At 43.0% G+C, this 26,218-nt stretch overlaps 1 protein-coding gene across 1 annotated transcript in view; it reads right to left on the bottom strand.

The window, feature by feature from the left end:
* Window positions 1–19,827, bottom strand: part of LOC122575390 (dynein beta chain, ciliary) — a 38,915-nt gene extending 19,088 nt beyond the window's left edge. The window contains exons 1-33 of the mRNA XM_043744234.1: window positions 19,590–19,827; window positions 19,280–19,512; window positions 18,759–19,024; window positions 18,144–18,550; window positions 17,507–17,934; window positions 16,990–17,231; window positions 16,652–16,919; window positions 15,723–16,266; window positions 15,129–15,446; window positions 14,510–14,864; window positions 13,912–14,183; window positions 13,470–13,850; window positions 13,090–13,238; window positions 12,773–12,802; window positions 12,096–12,341; window positions 11,262–11,793; window positions 10,248–10,812; window positions 9,206–9,722; window positions 6,824–8,700; window positions 6,354–6,715; window positions 5,775–6,251; window positions 5,256–5,520; window positions 4,802–5,151; window positions 4,478–4,740; window positions 3,869–4,165; window positions 3,636–3,805; window positions 3,176–3,479; window positions 2,641–3,110; window positions 1,682–2,236; window positions 1,099–1,399; window positions 730–1,011; window positions 256–557; window positions 28–155 (exon numbers count right to left, since the gene is read on the bottom strand). Of these exons, the coding sequence (XP_043600169.1) occupies window positions 28–155; window positions 256–557; window positions 730–1,011; window positions 1,099–1,399; window positions 1,682–2,236; window positions 2,641–3,110; window positions 3,176–3,479; window positions 3,636–3,805; window positions 3,869–4,165; window positions 4,478–4,740; window positions 4,802–5,151; window positions 5,256–5,520; window positions 5,775–6,251; window positions 6,354–6,715; window positions 6,824–8,700; window positions 9,206–9,722; window positions 10,248–10,812; window positions 11,262–11,793; window positions 12,096–12,341; window positions 12,773–12,802; window positions 13,090–13,238; window positions 13,470–13,850; window positions 13,912–14,183; window positions 14,510–14,864; window positions 15,129–15,446; window positions 15,723–16,266; window positions 16,652–16,919; window positions 16,990–17,231; window positions 17,507–17,934; window positions 18,144–18,550; window positions 18,759–19,024; window positions 19,280–19,512; window positions 19,590–19,827 (12,394 nt within the window). The remainder of the gene's footprint in view (window positions 1–27; window positions 156–255; window positions 558–729; window positions 1,012–1,098; window positions 1,400–1,681; window positions 2,237–2,640; window positions 3,111–3,175; window positions 3,480–3,635; window positions 3,806–3,868; window positions 4,166–4,477; window positions 4,741–4,801; window positions 5,152–5,255; window positions 5,521–5,774; window positions 6,252–6,353; window positions 6,716–6,823; window positions 8,701–9,205; window positions 9,723–10,247; window positions 10,813–11,261; window positions 11,794–12,095; window positions 12,342–12,772; window positions 12,803–13,089; window positions 13,239–13,469; window positions 13,851–13,911; window positions 14,184–14,509; window positions 14,865–15,128; window positions 15,447–15,722; window positions 16,267–16,651; window positions 16,920–16,989; window positions 17,232–17,506; window positions 17,935–18,143; window positions 18,551–18,758; window positions 19,025–19,279; window positions 19,513–19,589) is intronic.
* Between the last annotated feature and the right edge of the window lie 6,391 nt (window positions 19,828–26,218).

Raw genomic sequence — 26,218 nt, 5'->3', positions numbered from 1 at the left:
CTCGAACTCTAACGAGAAATTTGTTACCTGGCGCTAAGTGCAACTCTCCGTCGACTAATTCGGGTTGCATTAATTCCTCGAGATAGGAGACACACAGCCTTCTGTCCCAGTCGTCGGTTATATGCCCGCCGTACATAATTTCGCCGAAAAGATACCTTTACGAATATGCACGAGTGCGTTGTGAAAAGAATGTGACAAACGACCGGCTACAATTGCTCGATCTGCTGAAAAATAACGAAAGAAATCGAGACGAACCTCAAATCCTCCCAAGGCACCTTCGACGTAGCTTCCAAATAATTGTACAACACGCTGACACTGATGTGAAGATCGCCTACGTTGAAGGGATAGATTTTATTCCAGCCCTGTGGGCCGAATTTCCGGCGCTCCGCGACCACCGCGTGGAAGTAACAGAGAGAAAATAGAATGGCCTTGAACTCTGCCTCCTTGCTGCACATCTCCAACGTCTCTTGAGTGAAATTGTCCAGAGCTTTGTGCAGATTCGCCTGCATCCCCGTGGGTGGTTCGTTCGTAATCTTAATGGACGACTCGAGGATCCCCTAATTAATCTTTCATTAACCTCTTAGTGTTTTACAGCATCAAATTCCATATCGTTGTGTCTCGAGCTGAAAACTCGGTGAACTTTCAGCTTTTTGTACGCTCTCGAACTTTATCTCCTACGACCATATATTCGTGCTCGAGAACACAACGATGTTAAGCATAAAATATTACTTGAGGAATGATGTGTCCTGCTGGTGTACTAGCTGGTTCCGCGCTCATAAACACCCTGTAATTCTCGTGCGAGCCCTCTGCGGCCATTTCTAATTTCTTTTCCAATAATGGCAGCCATTTTTTCACCAAATGAATATTCTGCAAAATCACCCAATGGCCGTTCTTCGCGGCCACGTCCATAGCTTCTTCTGCAACGGATTCCTGTCCCTGACCCAGCGACACGTTGTGAAAATTTTGATTATCCAACGTGTAACCCAAGCGACGACCCAGGTCCTCTACATCCTGATTAAATGAAAATTCATAGGTTTGTCAGGTGAAAGTTGTGGGACACGGTGAATGCTTTTATTCATTCCGGAAATGTTTCGTTACCTTCAAAGGATTCACCCCAGGAGAAAGGATAAAGAAGATAGGCGTAGAAGGGCTGGTTTCTTCGTAAGATTTTGCGAACTCGACGGTTCTACCTTCGATATACCTTGGACCAAGCTTCTCTTCGATGAATGCTGCGATTGCGTAGGTCATTCTATCGGGTCGCAGTGCCCTGAGCATGCACAGACGCTGAATAGTCGTTTTGTTCTTCCATTCCTGCGGGAATTTCTCTCGTTCCGGACACTCGCATTCCACCAACTTTTTCCATCTCTTTGCCGAAGTCTCTATGTCTCTGTCTAAATTGCTGCGCAAAAGAAACATCATCGTACGCAACCAGTAACGATATTTCCATATCCTCGATATTTTGACTTGCGTTCGTTGTTACGCTATCGTATTACTTTATCGTAAAATAAAAATAAAAATAAAGCTGTAACGCCACCAATCAAATGGAACTAATCGCTAACATTGCTCGTTCAAAAGTTGAAATTTCTGATTAAATCTAAATTCTCCAAATTTTTACTTGCATCATTATGATTTTTAACGATTTAACGATTTAAGTTAAAAGAGTACGTGAAATTTCGATTACCGAAATTCTTCTCTACTAGCGAGACTCCTAATTCCACCCCAGCTGATATTGGAAAGGAAATCAACGGGGGATGTAACGTGCGGCGTGATGGGGAACCGTAAGAGGAAGTCCAACTCTGCTGCAGTCACCTCGTTTCTAGCGAGTAGTATCTGAAAGGCCATCTGCGACGCGAAGATCAGTTTGTCGCACTCGAACAACCCTCTGCTAGTGTACATGAACACGGAATAGGTGATGCACTCGATCAGATTCTTCACTCTCGCGGACACGTCTGGGGCGGGATCGGCCTTCGAGATGGCTTTTTGAAACACCACGCTGAAAGCTTTCAAGGAAAATTGATAGATTGGATTGATGGTGTTCAGATCGTTCAGGATGAAGTAGAGGAGAGAAGCTCTGGCTGCCGCTGGTCGATACAATTCTCTTGCGGCGTCGATCTCACGGCTTGTGCCGCGGGCTTCCGTCACCTTCGACTCGATTTCTGCCGCGGTCCTCTTCGTCGTCTCCAGATTCTCCACCAACGACGTGTCCTCTAAAACGTTGCTGCCCGCTGAAGACAATCTGTCCACGAAATTGTTATTTTATCGTTCAAATCGAATTGTATTTCCATCGCTGTAAATCCTTTGAAATTCGTTCAGAAACAAGACGAAAACAAGAGGATAGAGGGGCTAACTATAGAGTTCGAGTTCCCAACCTGTGTACCACTTTCTATAAGAAGATTAGAAGGGGGAATAGACGATAATGTTTCCTTTTTAAGCGTAAAATGACAGTGAAACAAAGTAATCGATAAAAATATACTTATCGCGTTTTTATCGGTAATCTTGGTATATAATTACGTAGAAGGGAGGGTCTCGGGTTATCTGGCTAATACGAAAGGGAGTGATAACTGAGAAAAGGTTGGGAAACACTGACGCTGTGAGTAAAGGAAATGGAAATTGTTGTGAAAGGTCGAACGAGCAACGTACCTCGATAAAAGGGAATCTTCCAAACTGTTGAGCGTAATCTTGAAATCGTTCTGCTGTCTGGTGAGCTCAGCCTTCAGCTCCTCGAGATCCGGTCGCTCGGCTTTCACTACCTCCGCTAGTAATTGATCCTCGAGACCGTCCCTCGTTACCGTGAAATTAATTAGAGTAGTTTGAGCCTGCATCTCGGGCTTGTAATGGGGATTAGCCAGCTTCGTGTGCAATAATAATCTGAACAGCGGATTGTATTCGACCTCCTTGTCGCCGATCTTAATCGCCCGACCCTTCTTAATCAAGTTTCTGCCTAACAGTGGATCCAACACCGGATCGACCGTTTCGCCGATGTTCTCGACGAGCACGGTCGACCCGGTTGCTAGACATTGCTCGATGACATCCAAGTAACCCTTCTGCCCGAGCCTAATGACACGAAGTTCCTCCCCGTATTTCTGCTTGATCCATTTAATTCCCTGCAGCTAAGGAAAAATAATGATGAAGATCCGAGTGACGTTAGGCGACCTTGTGACAGATAGACCTATACCTGAGGGTCGATCATTAAGGGCCATCGGTCGGAACTCGTCAGAATAGTTGCGTTTTCCGTCGACATTCTATCGTTTGGAAGTCCTTCGTTGTTCCACTTGGCTATCTGTGTGTCGTTCGTCAGTAACGACAGAGGGTCCAGACCCTCCGTGATTGGAACCGTCGGTTCTACGTTACGTAAAAACGGTAGCCATTGCTTGTGTAGCAGATCCTGGCGAAATTGTTTTGTGAAACAGCCCACGTAAGATATGAACGATGTCACCAGAAGAACGTCACCGGGTAGGGTGGAAGTTTGTTGCATGAAACTTTAGAACTTTTTCTTTAAAAGATTTGTACAATCGTGTTCGTACGTGTTAAAACGTCTACGGAAAATTATATATACGCTTTGGGTATTATCAAGCGCTTGAAACTTTTAGAATTTGTTAAATTAGCTATGTATATGGCTATAAATTTGGACGTACTTGGCTACGGAATCCGCCCATCGTATATTTTCCGAGGCCAAACCACCGACCAGCCTGTTAGCCAGAGCAATCGTAGCGTTGGTCGCGTCTGCCTCTTGTTGACACTTGAGCTTCTCGGACGTTGCCTGTTCGAAGTCCGCCGTCAGCTTCGCCAATTGCTCTTCCAACGACTGTTCCAGAAACAGCATTCTAACTAAACTTGTTCGGAATCACGTTTAGCAGAGTTTACGTACAACAACTTTGCGTTTGATCACGCTTAACTTCTCCTGAGCAGCGGCCAAATCTGCGTTCGCCTGTGCCAACGCTTTCCTCTTTGGCTCCACGTCGCAGAACACCTCGTAAAACTTAATAATGTTGATCACCCAGGCACAGAGACCCGCAGCTGCCGCTGATTTCGATCTCACGAATTCTGGCTCGAATTCGGAGTCTTTCAGATACGGTTGAATCGCCTTGATTACTTCCGGATGTATATTTTCTTTGTCGTAGTTGATTAGGGAGTCCAAGAACGTGTCGACCTTCGCCATCATGATCTGAAGAAGCAACGCGGATGAAATAATCTCACGCAGAGTGGTATAATTCACTAGAACTCGCAGTGATTTTTTTTCCTTCGTGATTTTCTCGCGTATTTCTGAACTTCTCTCGAGGTAAATTAGCACGGAAAGTAAGTTTTCAAAGGAATATGCAAAAATAATAAAGAAAAAGACAGCGGTAGTGGCGGACTAAAGATTTCCGGCCAAAAGATTTTGAGAAATCTTGATACCATAGTCCGTTCTATGCGTTTATAACTATCCGGCATAGGTGTACGGTCGAGCACGGACTAGCGATGACCTTGTTCCAAGTACCTTGGCAGCTTTCCAGCTCCTGTCCTTGGGTATTTTCCCAGCTGGAGCCAAGAGAACCATCACAGCGGCAGTTACGTTCGTTACAACACCTGGTGGCGAACCAAACGACTTCAATTCCGTCAGATTCGCCTTGTTCAGTGTATTCAGAGCCTCTTGGGCAGCCAAGAGAGCCGGTTCTGCCTTCATCAAGTCCACTTCGCAGTCCCTCTGTTTCTTCGATACCTCTTCAGCTATTATAGCAACCTTCGACTCCTCCTCGTCCGCTATACGAAACACGAAACGTGAAATACAAGCAAAAAGGACTGGTTTACCTAAAGTATTTACCTATAGCCTTCTCCTTTTGTACTTTGTCCGTCTCGATACCAACAATGGCGATCAGAGCATCAGCTGCGTCGTTCTTCTGCTGCAATTCTATCTCTTGCATCGCCAGTTTCTCTTTCAATTTATCCACCTGTACCGCAGTCGAACGAAGCTTTTCCAAACCGTTCTCCAGCCTAGCTACTCGACCACGAAGCTCGCAAGCCTTCGTTTTCAACAATCTAGTGTACAAACTGATCTGCTCGAGAAAGGACTTTGGCGTGGTATAGTTGTATCGGCGCTCGCTGGCCAAATAATGTCTGCTGGCTGCGTTGACGGTCGTGTGAGCGTGGGCCATAAATTTCGCCGCAGCCTCCCTGCATCGAAAGCATCCGTATATTTATTGCTCAGCATCCTCTCCGCTATTGAAGGCGCGTACCACGCGTTTCAGGGGCGTCCCGATCGATATTCTCCGCTCTACCTGTAATTTTCCGGAAGTTCGTCCAACTCCTGCAGAAACCTCTTCGACACAGACATCAAAGCTTCTTGCGGCCATTCGTGGAACCAGTTTATCGCCGTGCAATTTATTATGGCCGGGAATTTCCTCGAGCGAATCCTTAAAGTGGATCCGACAGGGGAGAAGCAGAGAACTATCCGAAGCTGGCGGCGTACCCGGTCGATGAAGAACTTCCAACAATTCTCGCGGGTATCTAGCATACCAGCGCCCTTCACCTCGTTACGAACTCCTGTGACCGAGTATTTCGATCGTCGTAAAATACTTTAGCGAATTAAATCGTACGAATATTTACGTACGTGATAATCCTTATTGTAAACGAATAAAAGTAAACGAATGATTTAGGCATCGTGTTTCAAATAGAAATCGATTTGGAGTGGTTTAAAGAAAAAAAGAGAAAGAAAGAACGAGTTGAATCACAGAGATTTTGAAGTTGATGATCCTTGTTCCGAAAGAAAGAACAAACAACCTGAAATATTCATCGACCTGCTATTATGTTCTCCACTTCGTCCTCGGCAAAGAGATCTGGAACCTCGCCAGAAGCAAGCATGTCGTTGATCAGCACGAGGAATTGTTCGTTCGCCACTTGAGCGTCGGTCATCAAGAACACGATGCCCAGATTCTTCAAACCCGACTTGTTATACAGAACAGCGAGCTCCAATTTCAGATCGACGATTCCATAACCCTTCTTCAACTGAATTTGGAATACCTCCAGCGAGCTTATGAAAGCAGCCAATCGTGACAAGCTTTGTTTGCCAGAACCTCCCACACCGACGAGGAGAGCGCTGCCTCGAGGCGACTCCAAGATCCTGTTTATCCGGCACACGTGCATCATGGCATCCTCGAACAGCACCAGATTCATAGCAGCTACTAGATCGTTGTAGCTGACCATTGCTTCCGATAGCAATCGATGCAGAGTCGCCCAGTCCTTTACCGGCATGTACTTTGGCTCTCCGACTCCACCTTGCAATATAACAAATTTATTCAACTTTTTCTTTCTCGCGGCGTGTTTGAGATCCAAGTGATACGCGATTTTTAGCGAAATATTTGCAAGCATTTGCGCACCTGCAAAATGACAATAGATATTAGGCTTCTCCAAAATGGCACCCTCGTCAATTTCCTCCACGTTCTTCTTCAAAATATCCAATTGTAGTTTAGAAAAGCTCTCTATGTCCTTTTCATCTGTAAGCTTATCTCCGTAAACGCGATGCGTCTCATGGAGCCATAATCTGATTAAGTCTATAGAAGATTGTAGACACTCGTTCCCACTGAATAGTAATCCTTGAAAGCAGTTCGACAAGTCACGAAGATTGAAGATATAATGGAATTTCACTGCTGTTGGGAGGAACATTTGAGCGCAACGATGATGTAGCTGAATCGACGCTTGAACGATGCTGTTACACATTTCGACGACAGAAATGGGAAACCTACGAAATGCGTTAATTATCATACAACGATCGAACAACGAAGATACTTAGGTGTTTCATTTTGTTGTACTGCTTCGCTTCGTACAATAATTAATTTTCGAAGCTTACCTGTGTTCCATGTTGGACAAATGCTGCCTCAAGATAGACGAATAAATAGTCGTCAACGAATCGCTGTTAGGAAAACTGACCGCAAACACGGAAAAATGCCTCTGCAGTCTAGGATTGACAGTGAAAGATCCAGCCGTAGGATTCATACAGCTAACGTATTGACAGTTGTGAATATCTTTCAGAGTTAGCTTCGTTCTATCGTACCAGTGACCGTAATCCAAATGCTGACGGATCAAAGTATGCGGTTGGACAGTTCCATAAGCGTCAACTTCTGGCATATTCAAATCATCGATGAAATACACCAAAGTTTTATTCCCAGGTGGGCCGTAATTTCTACCAGCCTTCTTCTCCAGAGACTTCTCCAGAATCTTCTGCAGCATCTCCGAAGAAGTGTAAAAATTAAAGGGTACATTGGATACTGTGTAATTTTCAGGTAACTGTAGAAGTTTCTCTGCTACGAGAACAGTCTTCCCGCAACCAGCTGTTCCAACTAACATCACTGGATGTTTCTCGGCCATTAATAAATCTAAGAAGTACCTAATTCGAATAGACTCCGCAGTGTAAACCAAAACAGCTTGCAGAGGTATTTCAGGGTCCAATTCGAACTTTGGCAAACGCTGAGACCACGGAACGAAGTTCTTTGTCTCAGAGTCTATATAATAATCAAACACAGTGCCTTGCGAAGGAAACTTAATCTGTTTAAATTCATTTATCCACCACTTACTAAATTCCACGCGATAATCTATCGTTTGATCTTGGAACATCGAGGAACCAAAAGCCCAAACGGCAGCGAAAACAAAGTAGAGTTCATAATGTTCCTTCAAGAAATCAGCGGAGGTTAATTCCGGCTTGAGAAGACAGTGAAGAAGATGACATAGCATCTGTACGTGCGCCATATCTGCGATCGGTGTTATCTTTTTGAATCTTGTTCTTAATGTTTCCAAGCTAGCAGGGATGTACTTGTCAAACAACATAACCAAATTGGATTTTTCAATTGGCGACGTTCTTTTCTCCACCCAGCTCGTGACGTAAGGATTCCAGCCTAGATCCTGAGGATTGATATACAAAATCCCTGCTCTGGATACGGTAGCTGGAGTAGCAGTTCTCAAATTAGAGATCTCAAAGAGCAGCCTCATTACAGGAGTCAAAGCTATTCTTTCGTTACTAGCTAAAGTCAGAACCTTGTTATCGTCCATGACAGTGTTCAATGACTCGATCCACATGGGATCGATATCGCCATCTAGAACTATCCACTTAGGATTCTCTCCGCCCAAGTTAGCCTGTTCTCTCATAATAACCGAGAACAAGCCATCCTTCCATTCTCTGGTCGCTGGATTAATTATACCAAATAATTCGTCATTCGTTACAGCTTTCGGATTCAAATCGTTGTATACAGGCTTTCTCTTCATGTTTTGATACGTTCTAAACAACGACTTCCAAACTTGAGTCTTTCCGGATCCTGCAGTTCCCACGATGAAAACCGAGTGTCGTACTTCTAATAGTTCCTCCAGTTGAACGACTTTGAGGATGAAGCCGTCTTCTGGTTGCAGCATCAAATCAGCTGCTGCCTGTTTAACCATCTTCTCGAATTCCACGTCGCGTTTTCTGGGAACGTCCAAGGCGGGGAACAGGTCGGCTATCAAACCCATAAACACAGGCAGGTCGTCGGAAACCACTTTGGGAATGTTGAAGTCTCGAAGAGCTCTCATGAGCACTTGTTCCTCCGGTCTGCCGGGGTCTCCCCTCTTCAGACTTCCGGCGACCACGAGGACCGACTTTATCGCGCGCAATCCCCAGTCATAATGGTCCTGCTTTGATAACAGCTCCTTGCATAGAGTATACAGCGTAATGAACTTTCTCGCTAGAATTCTCGCATCCTGCAATTTCGAGGACCCTATTTCGTATATTTTTAATATTATAGAAAGATCAGAGAAGGACCGGTGAGACGATAGAGGGACAGGGGAATTATACGCAAAGTTGGAGAGATAAAAATTTAAAAATTCTCCTTCGTATAAGAAATATCTTCTAAGAGAGCTTTCCAAGACCTTTAAAAAGTAACGTAGAAAGACTGTTATAAATAAAGCTTCGTTACTTTTGAAGTAGGCCACGTAAATGTACGTGTACACGTGTATTCGAATAAATTTTGTTAATGGGAGCGGTACTAATATTTATTTTTTTATCTGTAACATGGAAATGTTGCATAATCGTATTTTCCTTGCGCAAATTCGTAGCTTAACCAAAGTTCGTAGTTGTAGGAATCGCACGAATCAAAATACACGTGAAATAATACAAAAGATGCATAGATCAAAGTATAGACGTAGCTTTGATACACGCGTACACGAATTTCTTTAATATAAAATAAAATAAAACCATAATCCCTACCTGGAATCCCTCTGCCACTAACATAATCTCGCAGATGAGTTCAAAATCGGGGACTACCATGGCACACGGTCGGAATAAGGCTTTTAAATTCTCCGGTAACTCTGTTCGTCCTGCGTAACCTGGATTCATCGTGATGAATATACCGACCGTTGGTTCGAGGCTGATTATTTCTCCCATGAAGTTGAATTTCTCTTTCTTATCTCGAATGGCGTCCTGAATCGATTTCACTTGGACAGCTACTACGGAGAGTACTTCGACCGTGATTCGGTTGAACTCGTCGAAACAACCCCAGGCGCCAGTTTGGGCTAATCCTTTATAGATGTTACCGCAGGATTTGTAGTCCATCTGCTCGGAACAATTGAACACGTAGACCATTATGCCGAGAGCTCTGCCTAGATCTTTGGTGGTTTCGGTTTTTCCAGTGCCCGCTGGGCCTGCTGGCCCACCACCCATTATTAAATGAAGAGATTGGGTCAGAGTTATGTAACATCTATCCGTCAACGGTGTTATAACCAATCTGCATAGGAGAGAAATGATTTAGTTGGAATTAGGAAGCTTTTAAAGAATCCTGTCTAATTATAATTAATAATTACTGTCTGGTTACTATTTGGACTGTTGAGAAGCCACGTCGATCTTCCCCGTAAATTGAAAAGTATAGATACTAATTATACACTTATGTATATAATTAAAAAATTAAAAAAGAAATGTGGAGACAATCAAGTCGAGCTTCTCGGACACCGTTGCTTTTTTTTAATCATTTACGATACTTTTCATAGCGTTTATGGGAAAATACTAGCCTATTAACTGAATCGATCTTTAACAAGACGCTTCTATGATTACTCGGTTAAAAATGAATAAAGAAAAATCGATTTTATCCAAGGAATTGAAAATTCAAACGACGAGTAAAATATGAAGCGTACAAAGAACACAATAATCAGCAATATTTTAACGCAAGTGTCAATGAACCAGACGCTAGATTCCATAATCCCTACTGCGAAAATTAACAGAAATGCAAAGGAGAGGAGACGAAGAACCATCGGACCTGGGAGTATTTCCCAAGTATTCGTGAGAGTATTTAAACTGCGCGTCGCAAATATTAGCAAAGCAATCCTTCTCCTTTTCGTCCCAACGATGGCGAAGTTGACTCTGCCATTGGAACGCCTGCGACGTCTCCACCTTGGACTGCACTAGCTTCGCCACCACGTCTCGAGAATGTACATCGATAGTGCAGATCGTCATCACCTTTTGTCTCTCCTGTTTCGTTAGCTCTCCGATCAATAGCGTGATCAGTGTGCTTAATTGAGAGATCTGTTTCTTTAGATAGTCTTTCAAAGAATTATCGTAACCCTCTTCCAGTCTGGCGAACGCGATGTTCACCTCGGTCGTCCACCAAATTTGCGTTCCACAGAGAGAAACTTGAGCTGGGTAGTCGAACAGCCATTGTTCTCGGGACTTCTCCTCGTAAGTTATCACAGCCTCGCTGAAATAGTATCTTATTGTGGCTCTCATCGCTTGTTGCAAACGATTTAACCATGCCTCCACTGCGCCCTCGCAGCTCATCTCGCAGTTCGCGAATTCCACGTACTCTCCATCTTTCGCGAACATACCTTGAGACAGGAGTATTTCATTGCATAAGATGTATGAAAAATTAAACGTTTTGGCGTAGTATATTTTAATTTGTCGCGGCTCCCAGGGCGAAATATATAATAGTCGCTTGGCAGTTCATGTGTTCGAAATATACAAGACTTCTGCACAGCACAAACTAATAAAGGTTTGTTACTATAAAAATATTTAGTCGCACGTGATACGTGCAGAGAAGAACAGTGGTACGCTTAGAGTGACAGACGAAATTCTTTGAGACAAAAAACTTCGCGGCTATCGTTCTATGATAATAATATCTCCCAACATGTAGATCTATGAAGGATCGAACGTGGAGTTGAATAAATATGTACTTAAAGTCTCTTTACAATTTATAGTATAATTTATATTACAGTACGTTTCTCAGACGAAGAATCTCCGAAAAATCAACTTTTATTCCTTGCAGAGATCGACTTACCCAATACGCGTTTTGGCGAGCCAGCAGCCGCGTCATCGAATTTCAATCGAGCCATGGAGTCGAATAGTTTTGTCAGATGCTTGGCCACGATCTCCGGCTGATTTCCATTCGACAAAATATCTAACAGATCACTGGACGAAACGAAGTAGAATCTCGGGAACGCGAGACGCTTCGTTTCCAAATATTCTGCCAAGGCTTTCTCGCAGAGAACCAATTCCTTTTGGAGGATATCGAGAGAAGACACCAGGCCTTCTCTGTTCGTTGCTTGCACGACGTTTGGCGTCTTCGCTAGCTCCTCTGTCATTTGCTTGAATTCCTTGTCGATTCGATCGAACCTCTCGGCATCCACTGGCAATTGTCTTCTTATATCTTCCGAGGAGGTGAAGATGCTCTCGAGGTGCATCCAGGTTCGTTGCACCTCGAACCAAATTGTAGTAACTTGATCGGCGATGCTCAGCTTTCGTTGCCAGCTGGAGACTTCCTCTAGGAAGTGGGCGATGAACTTCGAAGTGATAAGGTTTTGTAGCTGGACCTATGAAAAGCAAACAAGGTGGCCCTAATCGAGTCGATTTTCTCCAAAATCAATCGCACTGTGCCTTAAGTCGCTATAATATCTTTCCGAACTCTCATCGTCGAATCGCTCGTGTCTCTTTAAATTTTCACAAAGTACGATTTCTGCTAGTTCAGTCTATGTAAAACGAATCACATTGTGCAAATCTAACTGACGAGTGCGATAAAAACCAGTTCTGTAATTCGTTCAAAAGTCGCTAAATTTCTGTGATTCTTGCAACATTCGTGCTCGAGTGCGTAACAAGCGATCCGTGTAGAAAGTACCTGGTTCTCTTCCAACGTTTCGATCAATTCCTCGCTGGCTCTTATTAGGGTAGCGCCAGTTCTAGCGTGAATTTCTTTCTCGAATTCCATTTTCGACCAGGTGGCGTTCAATTCTCTCATGTACTTTTCCATAGACATTTCTTTCACGGCTTTGTCCACGATGTTCTTCACTTCTTCCTCGCACTCGTGAAGATTTAGCTCCAGAAGATCGGCCAACGTGGTAGACTCGTCCATAACGAATCGTACCTAAGCGCATTCGTCTTTACTGGCTATGTCTCTAAGTATGTAGCATTTATAATTATGAATATCGTGTATCATTATGAATCATACATGGTTTAACATTATATATTATCGCGAATGGATTTTTGAAATTTATGCAATGTGAGGATTGACGAACAATCTGAAGAAATAAACGTAAAGCCAGACGAATTAAACGTTTCGAATGCAAAATCAATTTATTCGATGAAATATATACAGTGAGTGGTACATAGAACGAACGAAAAACGATGATAAAAATATGGTACAAATTATTTGATCACATACATACGTGATACATGCACTGATGAGTAACTAATAATGCATTTTTTGATTAATCGTGACGATGATTTGAATATTCGTGCTTAAAAATTTCGGAAATTATTTATAGAACAAAGTGCCAGTATTTACAGTGGACTTACGGTCATTTCTGGAGTCATGTCGCCCAGTTTCTGCAACACCGATAGCGTATATACAGCGGTGCAACTAACTCTAAACATCTTTGTGAACTTTTGTAAAAATATGCTAATCCGAATCCCTATGTATAACTATCTTTCGTATAAAATTCATCAAAAACTTTTTCATGTACAACGATACAAAAAGTTCTTACAAAATTATATATATATGTACAGTCTTTCATAAAAATTGGATATCATGTAAAACGTAATATAAAACGTATCTAAATCATTTTCAATCCTTTTCGTAAACCTATTCTTCGTTTCTTAACCTCCGCCGATACCTTGGTGCTATTCATTAATTGCCTCCAATGCCTTTCCCTTATAGCTGGATTCTGGAGTTCTGCTACGGCCCTCAAGGACGTCAACATATTCTTCACGGTTGCCTCCAATGATACGAAAGTGTCCCACGATCTCATTTCCTTGTCCAGGGCTAATTCATTGCAATTAGTATATTAAAAACACGTTAGAAGATAGCTTACTCGTTTTAGTAAAAAACGACACGGGTTTCTAATATTTCGAGAGAACGCTCAACGCAAAATAGAAATAAAAATCACGCGTGCCGACAACAATTTTTCCATATTTTGCTCAAACACGAGATATCTTTTGACGTGGTAAAAATGAAACTGAAAGAACGCGATAGAGATAATATCGTGTCACCAACCTCGTATCTCCTTGGAAAATTTCTTGCACTCGATGTCCATGTTCTCTACGTCGATTTTTCTCCAAGGCGTAGTCTTCCATCCTTCTATACAGCTTCTAACGATATTCACGTAGTCCCATAGTTGCTTCAACATCTTCAACTCTCTTCTACATTGCCTCAACACTTTGAATTCTGGCACCATAACTTCGAACAACGATGCAGACTCCTGGATGTCTTTCATTTGACGTTCCAGCATCAGAATCTCCTTGTGTCCTTCGTCTAGCAGTTCGTAAGGATTCGAACAATCGTGTTTGAAGAAACTGTAGCGCCGAAAAGCTTCGCGGTAGTGAGTTATGGTCGTGTCGAACGCGGAGATTCGTCCTCGTATTCTAGACACTTCGCCTGTTGTATTTCGTATAAAATTAGCAGCTGTCCTAATATCTACGAATGTAGATGTATGTACCTGCTTGCAGGGGTGCCACTTGCTGTTTAACCATAAGCGCCAGTTTCTTCGTATTAGACCATTGCTCGGGCAGTTCTTGAAGCAGAACGTTTACTTCCTCTGGGATATCCTGATCGTAAAATTTCAACAATTCGACCGTCTCTTCCAACGGCTGGAACATTTCATCCGTAGTCGGTTGTCTTTCTTTCACTTGCAAGAGATAACCCATCACACTAACGAGTCCGACGTAGTCACCTGGTTGTATTGGTTGAAGCAAACCCTCGTCTGCTCGTCTATGAATAAAATATACATTGAAGAGTCCATCGGAAAGCGGCTTCTTCCTTTTTCCTTATATTGGCTCTCTGGGTAGCCATTTTTACTCTATCGGGAAATTTCTCAATTTCAGAAAAATATGAAAGCCAGACGTTCTTCCTACGTCTGATCTAAGGAAAAAGGACGATTTATAGAGACAAATCAAAGTAGCCAAGTACGCAAGTAGCCCGCGATTATCGAACGTGCAACGAATATCGCGATTGCCAGCATAGCTATCGATCTACAAACAGTTGAAGTCGTTCTTGGTTTGCTCGTATAAAGAATGATAACTCGTAAGAGAAAACACCTTATAAACGATCCCAAATCCGAGAGGCTGCTGGTAACGCGATCGACCAGATGTCTCTTGAACATGCTGGACCATTTGCAGACCATGTTCAGCACCGACTGTCTGAAGGGTCTAAGGTTTACCCTGAACCAGCCACAAAACACTTTCGATGGTTCCATTTCCTCGATCTCGAGATAGAGGCCCTCGTAAAGGTCGATTTGCTCGCGGAATTGCTCCATTTTCGGCGGTGACCGTGTCGGCCCCTTGGGATCCTGCACGGCCACCATCTCCATTTCCTCCATCGTCAATTGTCGGCTATACTCGAGAAACTGTTGCATCACCATGTCTCTATCGTCTAACCAGAGATAGGCGTATCCTGATAAAATAAGACGACAAAGAACGAGGGTGGATCATAGAGTAGACCAAACGTAGAAACATTCTCTGGTGTTCGTTGATTCTATTATAATTCGTAGGCAGTAGATTTTTATACGTTTGTGGAATGTTTGAAGATGTACAACTCGTATTGCTATTAGTAAATTATTGTTATTAGCTATTAGCCTGAATTTTGCTATATTTTATGTATTTTTTCCACATTGCGCGAATTTTATGCATTTAGATTAGTATTTCGTGGTATTTATACCTTCGAAGTTGCTGCAGAATTCGGTAGCTTCCTCCACCGCGGTCGAAACGTTATTCATAATTTCATTTTTCATCCCCTTTATATCCGGATCTTCCTCTAGTTCTTTGCTGTATCCCATGGCATCTCTTTTTAATCGTGGCACCAGTGCAGCCATCCCTATGATATCATTCAAAAGTGCCAAGATTAATTGATCCAGTCCATCCGGATCGTCAGGTTCCAACGAAGGCACGTAATAGAGATCTGGTTCCCTGAGTTCTAACTTCGCTTCTAATAGCGGCTCAGTTTCTTCATTGGAATCCATATTGTCTACCAAATACCCTGGTACGATTAAAAGAAAAAAGGAAATCTTACATGAACGGTTAACAGAATCGGAAGCAACGTACTTAGAATCGTAACAATACAGAAGAAACGGTTATAAAAAATCTGTATGTAAAAGTTTATTTATCTCTAGAAATTGCAGACCATTGATTCGCCGATTGCCATTAATCGACTAAAACAGGAAATTTAAAGAGATCTCGTAATTTGAGAATTTAAAGAAACCACAACGAAAGCCTGAAACAATAATTGTACGAAAAATATGGAGAGCCCATTCACCTAACGAACACCCTACAGCCTTTCGAAGGGACTCCATCACGATTCTGTCGATGTAATCTACGTATTTTTGCCACGGTTCCTCCATTTCGTCGGAAACTTGAAAAAGCAGCCTGTTCTCTTCCAACAACGAATGAATCTGTTCGGCAGCCCTCTCGACCTCGCCGTAACGTCTTGATACTTTTTCTGGCCGTTCGTCGAACGACAATAAAGCGTCCTTACGACGATCCTTCCTCTCGATGAGAGGCGTCCTCGTCCAGGCGTCCAACACCGCTTTGATCTTCTCGGCGTTCGTCTGGGTCGATTTGATTCGCTTCCAAAGCCCCTCCACGAGTTCACCCAATTCCACGATGTACTCCAGAACGCCGTCCGACTTCCAGCATAATTCTATTTCTCCTCGAGACACCAACGAATCGATCCTAGTTATCTCCTTCTCGATCAACTGGAACTCCACTCGCCTGGTCGTCTTGCACACGTTGTTGTACGAACACACCGTGGCTGCTAGCAGCGTGCGGAACTTTCGGAACGTTTCTACGTTTTCCGACACCTACATATCGAAGACTATTAAACCATCTTAACTTGTCACACTTATTGGCGAATTTTATTTGTAGTATTATCAATTAATTGCACGGTTCGTCCAAGTGTTTATCGATTTCAATTATTGTCGCAAGAATGAATCGCTAACAGTCTCTCTTATCTATACATTAACAGCGAAAAGAGCTGAACGACAAAACTGCTCCCAAATGTTTCAGTTTTACACGCGCCAATTCTTTAGTTTTTTCAAATAGCAATTTATTATGCCACGTTACACTGTGCTACACGCAACGGCTGTAACAATGTCGTTTTGCAGTTAAATCAGGTTTTGCCTAAATACTTTGTTGAGGTAGTATACGTATAGGGATACATAGGAAAAACGTCAAGTGGATAGATACCTTTATTGCCTCTTCGGGAATGTCTGATCGAGACATTTGCTTCAGATAGTTCACTTCCTTTAAAACACACAAAAGCTGGGGATCAAAGTTGAGCAGTAACGTGGAATCCTTCTCGCGATAGAGAATATTGCGATTCAGTCCAATATCGACTGCGTCAGGTACGGTTCGTGCCCATTCCGTGAACAATTCAGTCTCCTTATCCTTAAAGATCTGGATAAGCCTTTCATAACGTTTTTCTATGTTCTGGCCCTCTTCGCTGTTCACTATTCTACAGTCGGTATAATTATTTTGTAATTAAATTGTTCTATCAAATATAAATCTCTATTTAAACAACTTACGGATGTTGAATAGCTTTGAAAGATTGAACGGGAAGATCGATGCGTTGTCTGAGCATGGTGATAAATGTCAAGGCCGCGGCTAAAGGTGGAAGATTAATTAGAGCGCCTCTAGTGCCACGATTAAACAGAACTTCGACTACAGTCAGCTCGACGTTCAATAGATCCAAAATTCTGGTGTAGCGATTTGCGAACTGTTTGCTTATCATTGGTCTGTCTAGCACCGTTCCAACGATATTTATCAACTGAAACGAAAAACTTGTAAGAACTTTAGTTGTTGAAATTATTTTTACAAAAATTAGTCTTTATTTGCTGTAAAATATATTTGTTTTTATTTGAAGTTATGCGTCTGTCGCATCTAGAAACTGAGATCGTTATTTTTGGAACTTGTTTATTTCGAATTATTCGTTTTATTACACTATCAAAGCAGATCGATAGAAGAATTGTAGTTTTTTGAAAAATGGCCCGTTTTCCCGCCACTTGTCCTACCACAGTTGTTCAAGACTACCAGATACGGTACCTTGAAGACGCTCTCGAGGTTGCCGCAATCGTCGAAAGCCTGGCAAATAATGGCCGCCAATTTACAATCGAGATCGGTAATGGACTCGTTGAACTTGGCACAGTCTACGGTGAAAGATTCGTCGTCTGGCTCGAGCGCGTCGTTTGCCCGCACCGTGAAAGAAACGAACAGCTGCTGGAACTCTTTGTACACGTTGACGATCCTGGTGCTGAGGGATCGGCCGAGGATCCCGCCGATTTCTATCTTTTCCAGCTTGGAAAATTCCATCACGGTGTTGAATAGCCACTCGATGTCGCTCAGTCGTTTCAAGAAAGCATCCAGGCGAGCGAAAACGGCGCTGGAATTGAAGGTCCACGGTGGTGCATCGGGTTTCATCGCTGGCATGTCTTTTCTAAGTTCGAATTGTCGTTTGAACTCTTCCAAGATGCCTGCAAGAAAGAGCCTGTAACGTTTTGATCCACGAAGTCTCCGAAACAGACGAAAAGAAGTTTGAAAGTTTTATTCCAGCAATGTTAGAAAATTGTAATAGGAACAACGTTAGAAGTAAAATTAAAAGAGGCTTAGAAGTTGAAGAAATGGAATCGCGATAGAAAGATAGTGCTCGAATGATGAGAACGATCTTCTGATCGATTCCAACCTCGAGATATCTGCACACGCTGTAAAGCCTCGTCGACGTCGCTCTGGAAAATGGAGGTCGGGTCGAGGAATCGACGAGCCTCCTGTATCAACAGGTTGGAAATCTGTCGAAACATGATGATCACCTTGGTGGAGCTCTGATAGTAGCTAGATTTCGACCAGGCTAATCCGACCGAGTGTATCAGCGTGGCCATTAGCGGCTTAGCCTCGGAGAAGTCGACCTCTTCGACCGCTTTGAAACACTTGGCCAATGGAGATAGATACAGAGATATCTCTTTCGCCTCTGCCATCGAGGATACTACGTTATCGAAAAGGGTGCGAAAGCAGGGGAAATAGGCGCTGTCTGTCGTTTCCAAAATGCTCGCCATTTTCTTCACGCGATCCTCTTGCAATTGATCGTAGATATATCTGGAAAACGATCCTTCTTCTATAATAATTAACCTTCGGATACTATAATTTGTTAAACTTGGAGGATATTGTTACCCTACCGCTCAGCTTTCTTACATTTTTCGTGTCTGATAGAAAAAATACATATTTTCTGCTTTTTTTTATCAGAAATAAATAAATGCCGGGACGATGAAAATGTTGTGATAGATGGATATTCGGTATCCTCTACCTTAAATTAGCTAGTCTCGTGGACCAATAGTCAAGCTCGACATAGGGGGTGGGATTTTGACCATTCTCGAAAGCAGCGCCAGATTCCTGAGTGACAACGTCGTTCACCAAGTAGGCCCACTTTATCACGACACCCTCGATGGCACTCTTCAAGTACAGATCGACGGCTTGGGGGCCTTCTGTTCGCACCAGCTTTTCCACTTCCGTTGCCCTCTCCATTCCGGCTGGCATTGGGAGCACCGTCCTGCCGTTCACCTGACCTTTCACCTGTATTTCGACAGAAAACATTCGTACAATTTTGTACTGCCAACACCATTGTCGAATCTACCATTTCGAATCTAAATATACAGCATGTCCCTTGTTCTTTCTTCCTGATTTTCTCCAAAATGAAACAAAAATAAATAAATCTTATCGGTATTCTACACGCTCTTGAATTTCTGACCTTTAAATCGGGAACACCCTGTATAAGCTGAGAACACGCGTATGAAAACTAAATCTTTACGGAAGAGAAGGAAAGTTTACTTGGTACAAAGTACCGCGAAGAGAATGAACGTGTCTACAGATGTCCTGAATCGCGATGTCAGGCAAGTCCTTGTGATTCTCTGCATTGCTCAACAGGGGCGCGAATAAATTGTCCACCAAAGTAGCTAATTGATCGACAACTCGAGACGACAGATCTCCTAATATCAGCATCGATGAACAAACTTCTTTTTCCTTGGATAATGGTGCCTGTTCTATCTTCACGGCGTAAATACCTGAATAGCGATCGAGAACAATTTTCAAGATTTTGCTTTAGGCGGATATTTTGGAATGTTTTCATTATCGTACTCACCTTTGGTTCTCTGGCATGGTATAGGGAACGAGGTTGAAGCCACCAATTGCGCGTTCGGTGTCAAAGCTACGAAGAGTGCAGCTGGCAGAGGATTATCAACAAAATCCAGCACAGCGTTTCTGTATTCCTCCGTGAGTAGTAACCTGGCCCACTTCTCCGGTTTCAGTTTCAGCGACTTCTGAACGAAACCACCGATGTACTCCAAACGAAAATCCGCTGGTCCATCGGGAGTAGCCATTTCTACTTATACAAATTCCACATAAGTTATTTAGATTCTCAGTTTATACGTTTAGATTCGGGATTTTAGATCTCAACGCAGGATGTTATTTTTATATTTATTGTATTTACTATTTTCTCAACTGATATACTTATCATATGTAGATAATATGGATTCAGCTGTAGATTCTAAATCTTGACGTAAGATATTACTTTTTTATTCGCTAATTCCAACAACTATTTCAATTCCAACTAACTTCCAACAACAGGATTTCCTCTTCAAAGAACTACGCTAGGACTCTTGTGACGCGACCAAGCAAGCGTCACACAATGCTGGCGTATCTCAAAGGATGGAAAATATGTAAAAGGCTGACGTGACCACGAAAGGGGGAGTGGTGGACGCGGGGTAAAAATGCCAATCGTTTGGTGGCCGTCGTGCAAGCAGGTCAAGAGACCAGGCACCGACTGAACCGAACGGAACAACTACATTCTGGCATTGGAGGCTCGTGTCTTTTAGACGACCCTATGCCTTCGTTGCCTACCTATTGTCACGGGACGCACGGAATATTCTCGAGAACGACTGACATCGCACGCGATACCGCCTTTCGCGTACTGCCAGGTACCATTTTACTCTTTCGTACTCGCTGGGGACGTTAGTCAGAGTTTCGCGCCCACGGATTACGTTCGTTGTAAACGTTCGATCGAGCGCTTTGACGCGAGATCGTTTCACTTTCGACGTGGCTTACTCTGGAGAATATGCAGGTGATAAAATACGACAGATAGCTTATTAAGTATGTTAACGATCAATGATACTTATTGAGAATGTTGGAGCTCCTCGTCCACGGATGAATCGACCGAACGTTTCCATATGTGACATAATACAGTTTAGAAGAATTTTTCCAGCGATTGTGGTATTTAATTATCGTTTGAAGATTTAGTATTTTTCTTGTGAATTCCGTTTCTTCGAAGTTTTCGACATTACCTCTAGTTTTTTGTACGTTAACTCGATTCTTTTATCGAACTTTTTACATTTGTTTCCGACGTTGGTAAGTTGACGAGCACGTGTAAAATTATGGACAAAAGTGATAAATGCGATTCATTGGAAGAAGAATCTACGTACAACCTGTTCTTCGATCGAACAAGCGGATTGCGAGCGAAATCGTAGATTGTAATTGTCAGAGGGTCTTACGATTAGAAAATGGCAGCGTAGGAAGTGGCTTTCTGCATCACGGTGGTGAGTTTCGATGAAGTAAAAGACGTCGTCGATTGATCGCGTCGCTTACAATGCAAGAGACAAATTGGCCCGATCAGTTCGATCGATCGGTCGTAAAAACGAGGAAATTGCGCTGACGTAAAAATAGGAAGGCGCAGAAAGGCACTGCAGCTGTTTGTCCTTGGATTTCAGCCAGTAAAAGCGGTGCCATTTGCTGGCAGGGGGATTTAGAACGCAACGTTGATAACGCGAGTTCTTGGAAAAGGGACGTTCGTTTCGTTCTCTAATCGGCTTATCGATCAAGTACACGTAATATACGTATACGTATTGCTGCCATTGTTCAGTTGCACCCTGCACAATACGATCGAAAACTGCCAAAATGCTATAGAAAAATGGAAAAAATGGAGCAGCTTGCGAGAACATCTGGCCATCGAACGTACAAGAGTCTCGACAAGAGTCTCGAGTATCCCCGATCAAACGTCAGAACTAATTTCTCTCGACGGATTAGCCGTCTGCCGTTTCCCGAAAGCCAGCAGATTTTCCGCTCCTCGAGCATCTCCGGAACGGCTTCCACACGCACCAACGAACCGCGCGTATAACTTGAAAAATTTGACCCGTGCACGCTGCTCGCAAAGAGGAGGGTGTGCCTTTCATTTCGTGAACGCTCACCCTTCGTTCGAATGAGCGGAGAGAAGAGATGAAAATTTTCGTAGCTGTACGAATTTCATCTTCGTTGAATACTCTATTATAGGGTGTAAATTAGATGTGACGCGATAGGGGCAGAGTTTCTTCGATCTCTCAGTTTCTTCAATAAGAGCTGATTAGTCGACGTTCGGAACATCAAAGTTACATGCAAGTTAACGAAGTTAAATAAATTCTCTCGTATACATACGCTCGCCACAATATTCGTACGCTTGTGGACATCTTTTACGAATATATCGCGTTGTACGAAACATTTCGAGACTTCATCGTCGTTGCGAGACTCGACTATCGCGATTACGTTAGTCAACAAATTCAAAACTAATTTGAAAGTACGTGTTTAAAAAAATTTCTCGAAAAAGTATTCGAGCATTTAGTTACCTGGATTATTCTATCTATGGATAGACCGTTCTATCGTATGGATAGCGATACGGATACGAAAGTTCAGTGGCACCAAAAATGTCGACTCGTTCAAACTCATTCGAAACGTTTAACATGCCTAATTCGTTCATCAGACTCGTAATCCCTCAACAGGTGACCCAAGAATCGCTCGCTTCTTAATACATAATCAAACCCTGTCATCCTTCGTTCGAACGATCAATCCGCAGCCGCGTTTCGGAGAATCAACAGCATTCTCTTAATCAATTCATACTCTCTAGAAGACTACCCCTTGCATAGCGTGGTACTCGGTCGATCATCAATCACTTTTCCTTCGAACATCCATCCCCAAATTGAAACGGTGGGGCGTAGGCGGAAAAAAGAGACTGCCTTCGAGCTGCGTCGGCCAAACAATTTGCACGGAGTGTTGGTAATGATTTCGGACGTTATCTACCCTAGGGCGAAATTTGTCCTGGTTGCTCGCCATTCGTCATCCACTGCACGGCTTCTTTTATCGCGGTGCAAAACGCGGAGGATCGCGAGCGAGCAACTGCGAACCGGAAGTCGAGGACTCCGGACTCTCGAGACGCCCTTTTTGCTGCGCGCTGACACGCTGAAAATTGATGATCGGCCGCGAGTCCCGCGGCTATTTTCGCTCTCACTTCGAAGGGTTCCAACGGACGCGGCCACGATTTCTTATTTAGGGAGCTTTTCAAGCCCGTGTCATTTTTCACGCATGCCTCGTTTCACGATACACGCGTCTGACGTCCAAAGTCACACCGACGTTCTTTCTTCCTTGAATGACGCAACGTTTCGTAATATTTTTATATAGAATGCTTCAAGAAGTTGGGGTTAAGCTTTAAGGGCACGTAATAATCGTCAAGTTTTTGCAGCCGGCGTATTTTTCTGCTGACACTAGCAGCTAGTCGAAACAATAAATATTTAACATCGCCATAGTGGCACCATTCGACTTTCAAGTATCTTGCCGCTTTATCGTTACAGCCTTCGCGTACCTATAGAGTTATTCCACTGAGTTTTACTTTTAGCATTATTTAAATAACGATTCTACAGGAAATGTGGCAAAGTGCTTTCTGCTTCTTCCGCGAGTGTGCAGAGCATGCCCCTGAAGTTTAACTCAAACTTTTCATAACACCCTGTATAGAAAAAGGTGAACAGAAGTCGAAGGTAACGGAAACGATTTCGAAGGTGGAGAGAGCCCGAGTTTCTTAGGGGTTCCGATGAACTTTTGACTCGGAAAAATTGATAATCCTGTCGGTTCCACGACGCTCCGATCGTTCGTCATTCTTATCCGAGGCTCGCTATACATCGAGATAAACGATCCACATACTGAAAACGATTTGATATCCATCTCCGCTAAAGTTTACGTTCTTCGGTAATCTCCCTCGTTCCCGAGAAATTTCAATTTGTTAGATTATTTTCAATGCGAGAAGCTTTCGAACGTACGGTCCATTTTCATTTCTCAGAATACGTGTGATTCGAATTCCAAATTTAAACGTATCTTGTATTATTCGTAAAGATACTTTTATTGCGTTTTCCAATCCAAGACAGTTAGGACGCAGCCAGGAAAACTGGTTTCGATCAGGAGGCCATTCGGCGACTCTCTTCTGCAAATCCAAGCGTCGCGGGAACGCTTTTCGTAAATCTAATAGCGCAATTCCGAAAACGAGGCAGACCGTGAGATCGAATTGGCTGGTAGCCAGAGACGACGCAGAGCATAGGCTCCGTTAAAATCTCTCATCCTCCGTACTCGCACAAGAATTTCCTTACATCGAAGCGAATGGCAACGCCCTCGTTGCCATTTATAATTCAAAGTATCGTCGTTTGCGGGCCGAGAAACGGGCAGTGTCGCGGCCTTCCGGCCGATGTGCCGCTAATTTCCAGCGAAAACGCGAGCTGGCAATTTATTATTTTAATCATGCGCGCGAGTCTGACACCATCGCGCCGGAAATTGCACGGAATGCACGTTCGAAGGCGCGCCGGAACGTTTCCGCGGAGGACGTTTAATTAAAGTTTGTATTAATCGATGCTGTGGCTACGGGGTTCTAACTAAACGGGGGCGCTGTCTAAACCAGATTCCAAGCTTTAAGAAGCACTCAACTATCCCTGATATAAGCTCTATGTAATAGAAAGCCAAAATACAAAAGTGTTTCGATGTTTATCGTACAAAACTTTTATGTTCATATCGCTTTTACTGTATTATATATAAAACATCTTGAAATTTCATTAGAACTATAATAATACGCGATTATACTACGACCAGAATGGAATTATATTGTAGTTTCGTGTAACATGATTGCACAAACATTATTGTTTGAAATAAAATTATAGATGCACTTGTGTATTCGCAGATTTCGTATAATTGCCTAGCAATAGTAAAGGTAAGGTTACTTCGGTTTCTTTTATCGTTTTGTTACGTTGTTCTACAACCTTGGTGTTGCTTTCGGTCAATAGCGATATTTAAACCAAACAAATTAACCAGGCAAATTAAACCAAACTTGAGAACAAGTTTTCCAAGTAGGAAAGAATCGCTCGTAAGTAACTAAACCATGATTAAATACAGTGTCTGTGTGTTCCAAGGCAGCCACGGAATCATGTTTCCAAGATTTACGTTGATATCGCGTCGTATAATTCCGGGACCGGGTTCCGAACGTTCATGTCGGACCCGGACGTTTTATGAGTTTAATTTGGAACACCACGCGGGACAACGGCGTTTCGGTTTCCACGGAAATTCAGCAGGAAATTTAGGACTGGGCCATCGAGAGGCCAAGAACTCGCCGCGACGACTCGAATTTGGCAACAGCTGCGGTTCCCTCGGAAAACATTCGCATCACACCGTTACCTTCCTCCTGTTAAATCTACTCGGTGTATCGTAATTAAACAGGTTATCGTTAGCCTTGCACATCGTCGTGACGTTGTTCGAAGAAAGCTTTCGCATTGTTACGGCTTAATTACCAAGTATACGAATTTTATGACAAGTACAATGGTGTGCGAGTACATTTTCTAGCCACTATGCGTGTGTATGTGTTACAGAGACGAGCCACTCTAAATAAGCGATAATGATTTTGCCCATACGCTTTTTCGTTTAATACACGAATCGTAACAAGCTTCTTGGTATAACAAGAACACGCTGGTATCGCTAGTGTGTTAAAAAGCGGGAGCCACAAAAATTCCCACTTGTGTGGAATCACTCAGATACAGATACAGAGGCAAAAATATAAAGATTCTTATATATTATATTATATTAAATATTATATAGAGTCGTTCGTTATCAGCTTCGTTTCATAAAGAATAAACAGTTTCCTATTAGTAAAAGTATATCGATACATGGAGTTTAGAAAAAGAGAAAGAATGACGTGCGAAATATTCGAAACTGAACGATGTCTGATCAAGCGCGTCCCATTCTACTGCGGCACCGGAGGGCGACCGCTGTCACGTCCAGTTAATATTTCGATTTCCGCGGCGATCGTTAATTCTGTTCGCGTACGCCACGGCCAGACTGCCCGCGGCTTTCTTCCGTGGAATAATTTTTCTACCCCTGATGGAGTTAATGTTTCGTCCGGCCGCTTCGAGCGATCTCCAGAGACCATCGTGCTTTCCCCAAATCGACGATTCGGCGGGCAAGATTAACAGGAAAGAAAAACAGCGGATTCTCGTTCAAACTATCTATCAAGAATCCACGAAACGTTAGAGAAAAACATTGCCAAGTAATTCCACTCCCTTAAGAGCTTCTCGAATAAAACCGAAGAGATTATTACAATAAGAATCTCGTTAATTTGATATAATAAAATCTATACTTCTCTCGACTGTATCATGCACGCTACAAACAAATTTAGCTTATGGTACGTTAAAGTGGAAAAACCGACGAAAATCATCGTCTAATATTCTTGTGTCTTTCTCCGGTGATATTGGAACACGAACGAGGCCAAGTAAGAGTCGGGAAAAAAATCTTTCTGCCCATTTTTCTCCGAGTCGTTGGAGTTCACGACGACGTCGACAACGATTACGACGAGGAAAGAATACAAAAGCGAAGAGCTCCCGACGAGCAAGTTCTACCGGTCGCTAATTTCCGGCGGCTCTGTCCAGCCACGAAAAAGATCATTAA

The sequence above is a fragment of the Bombus pyrosoma genome, linkage group LG15 (assembly GCF_014825855.1).
Source record: "Bombus pyrosoma isolate SC7728 linkage group LG15, ASM1482585v1, whole genome shotgun sequence".
Classification (NCBI taxonomy): domain Eukaryota; kingdom Metazoa; phylum Arthropoda; class Insecta; order Hymenoptera; family Apidae; genus Bombus; species Bombus pyrosoma.
The sequence above is the reverse complement of the archived record's forward strand: the minus strand, read 5'-3'. Positions and strand labels throughout refer to the sequence as shown.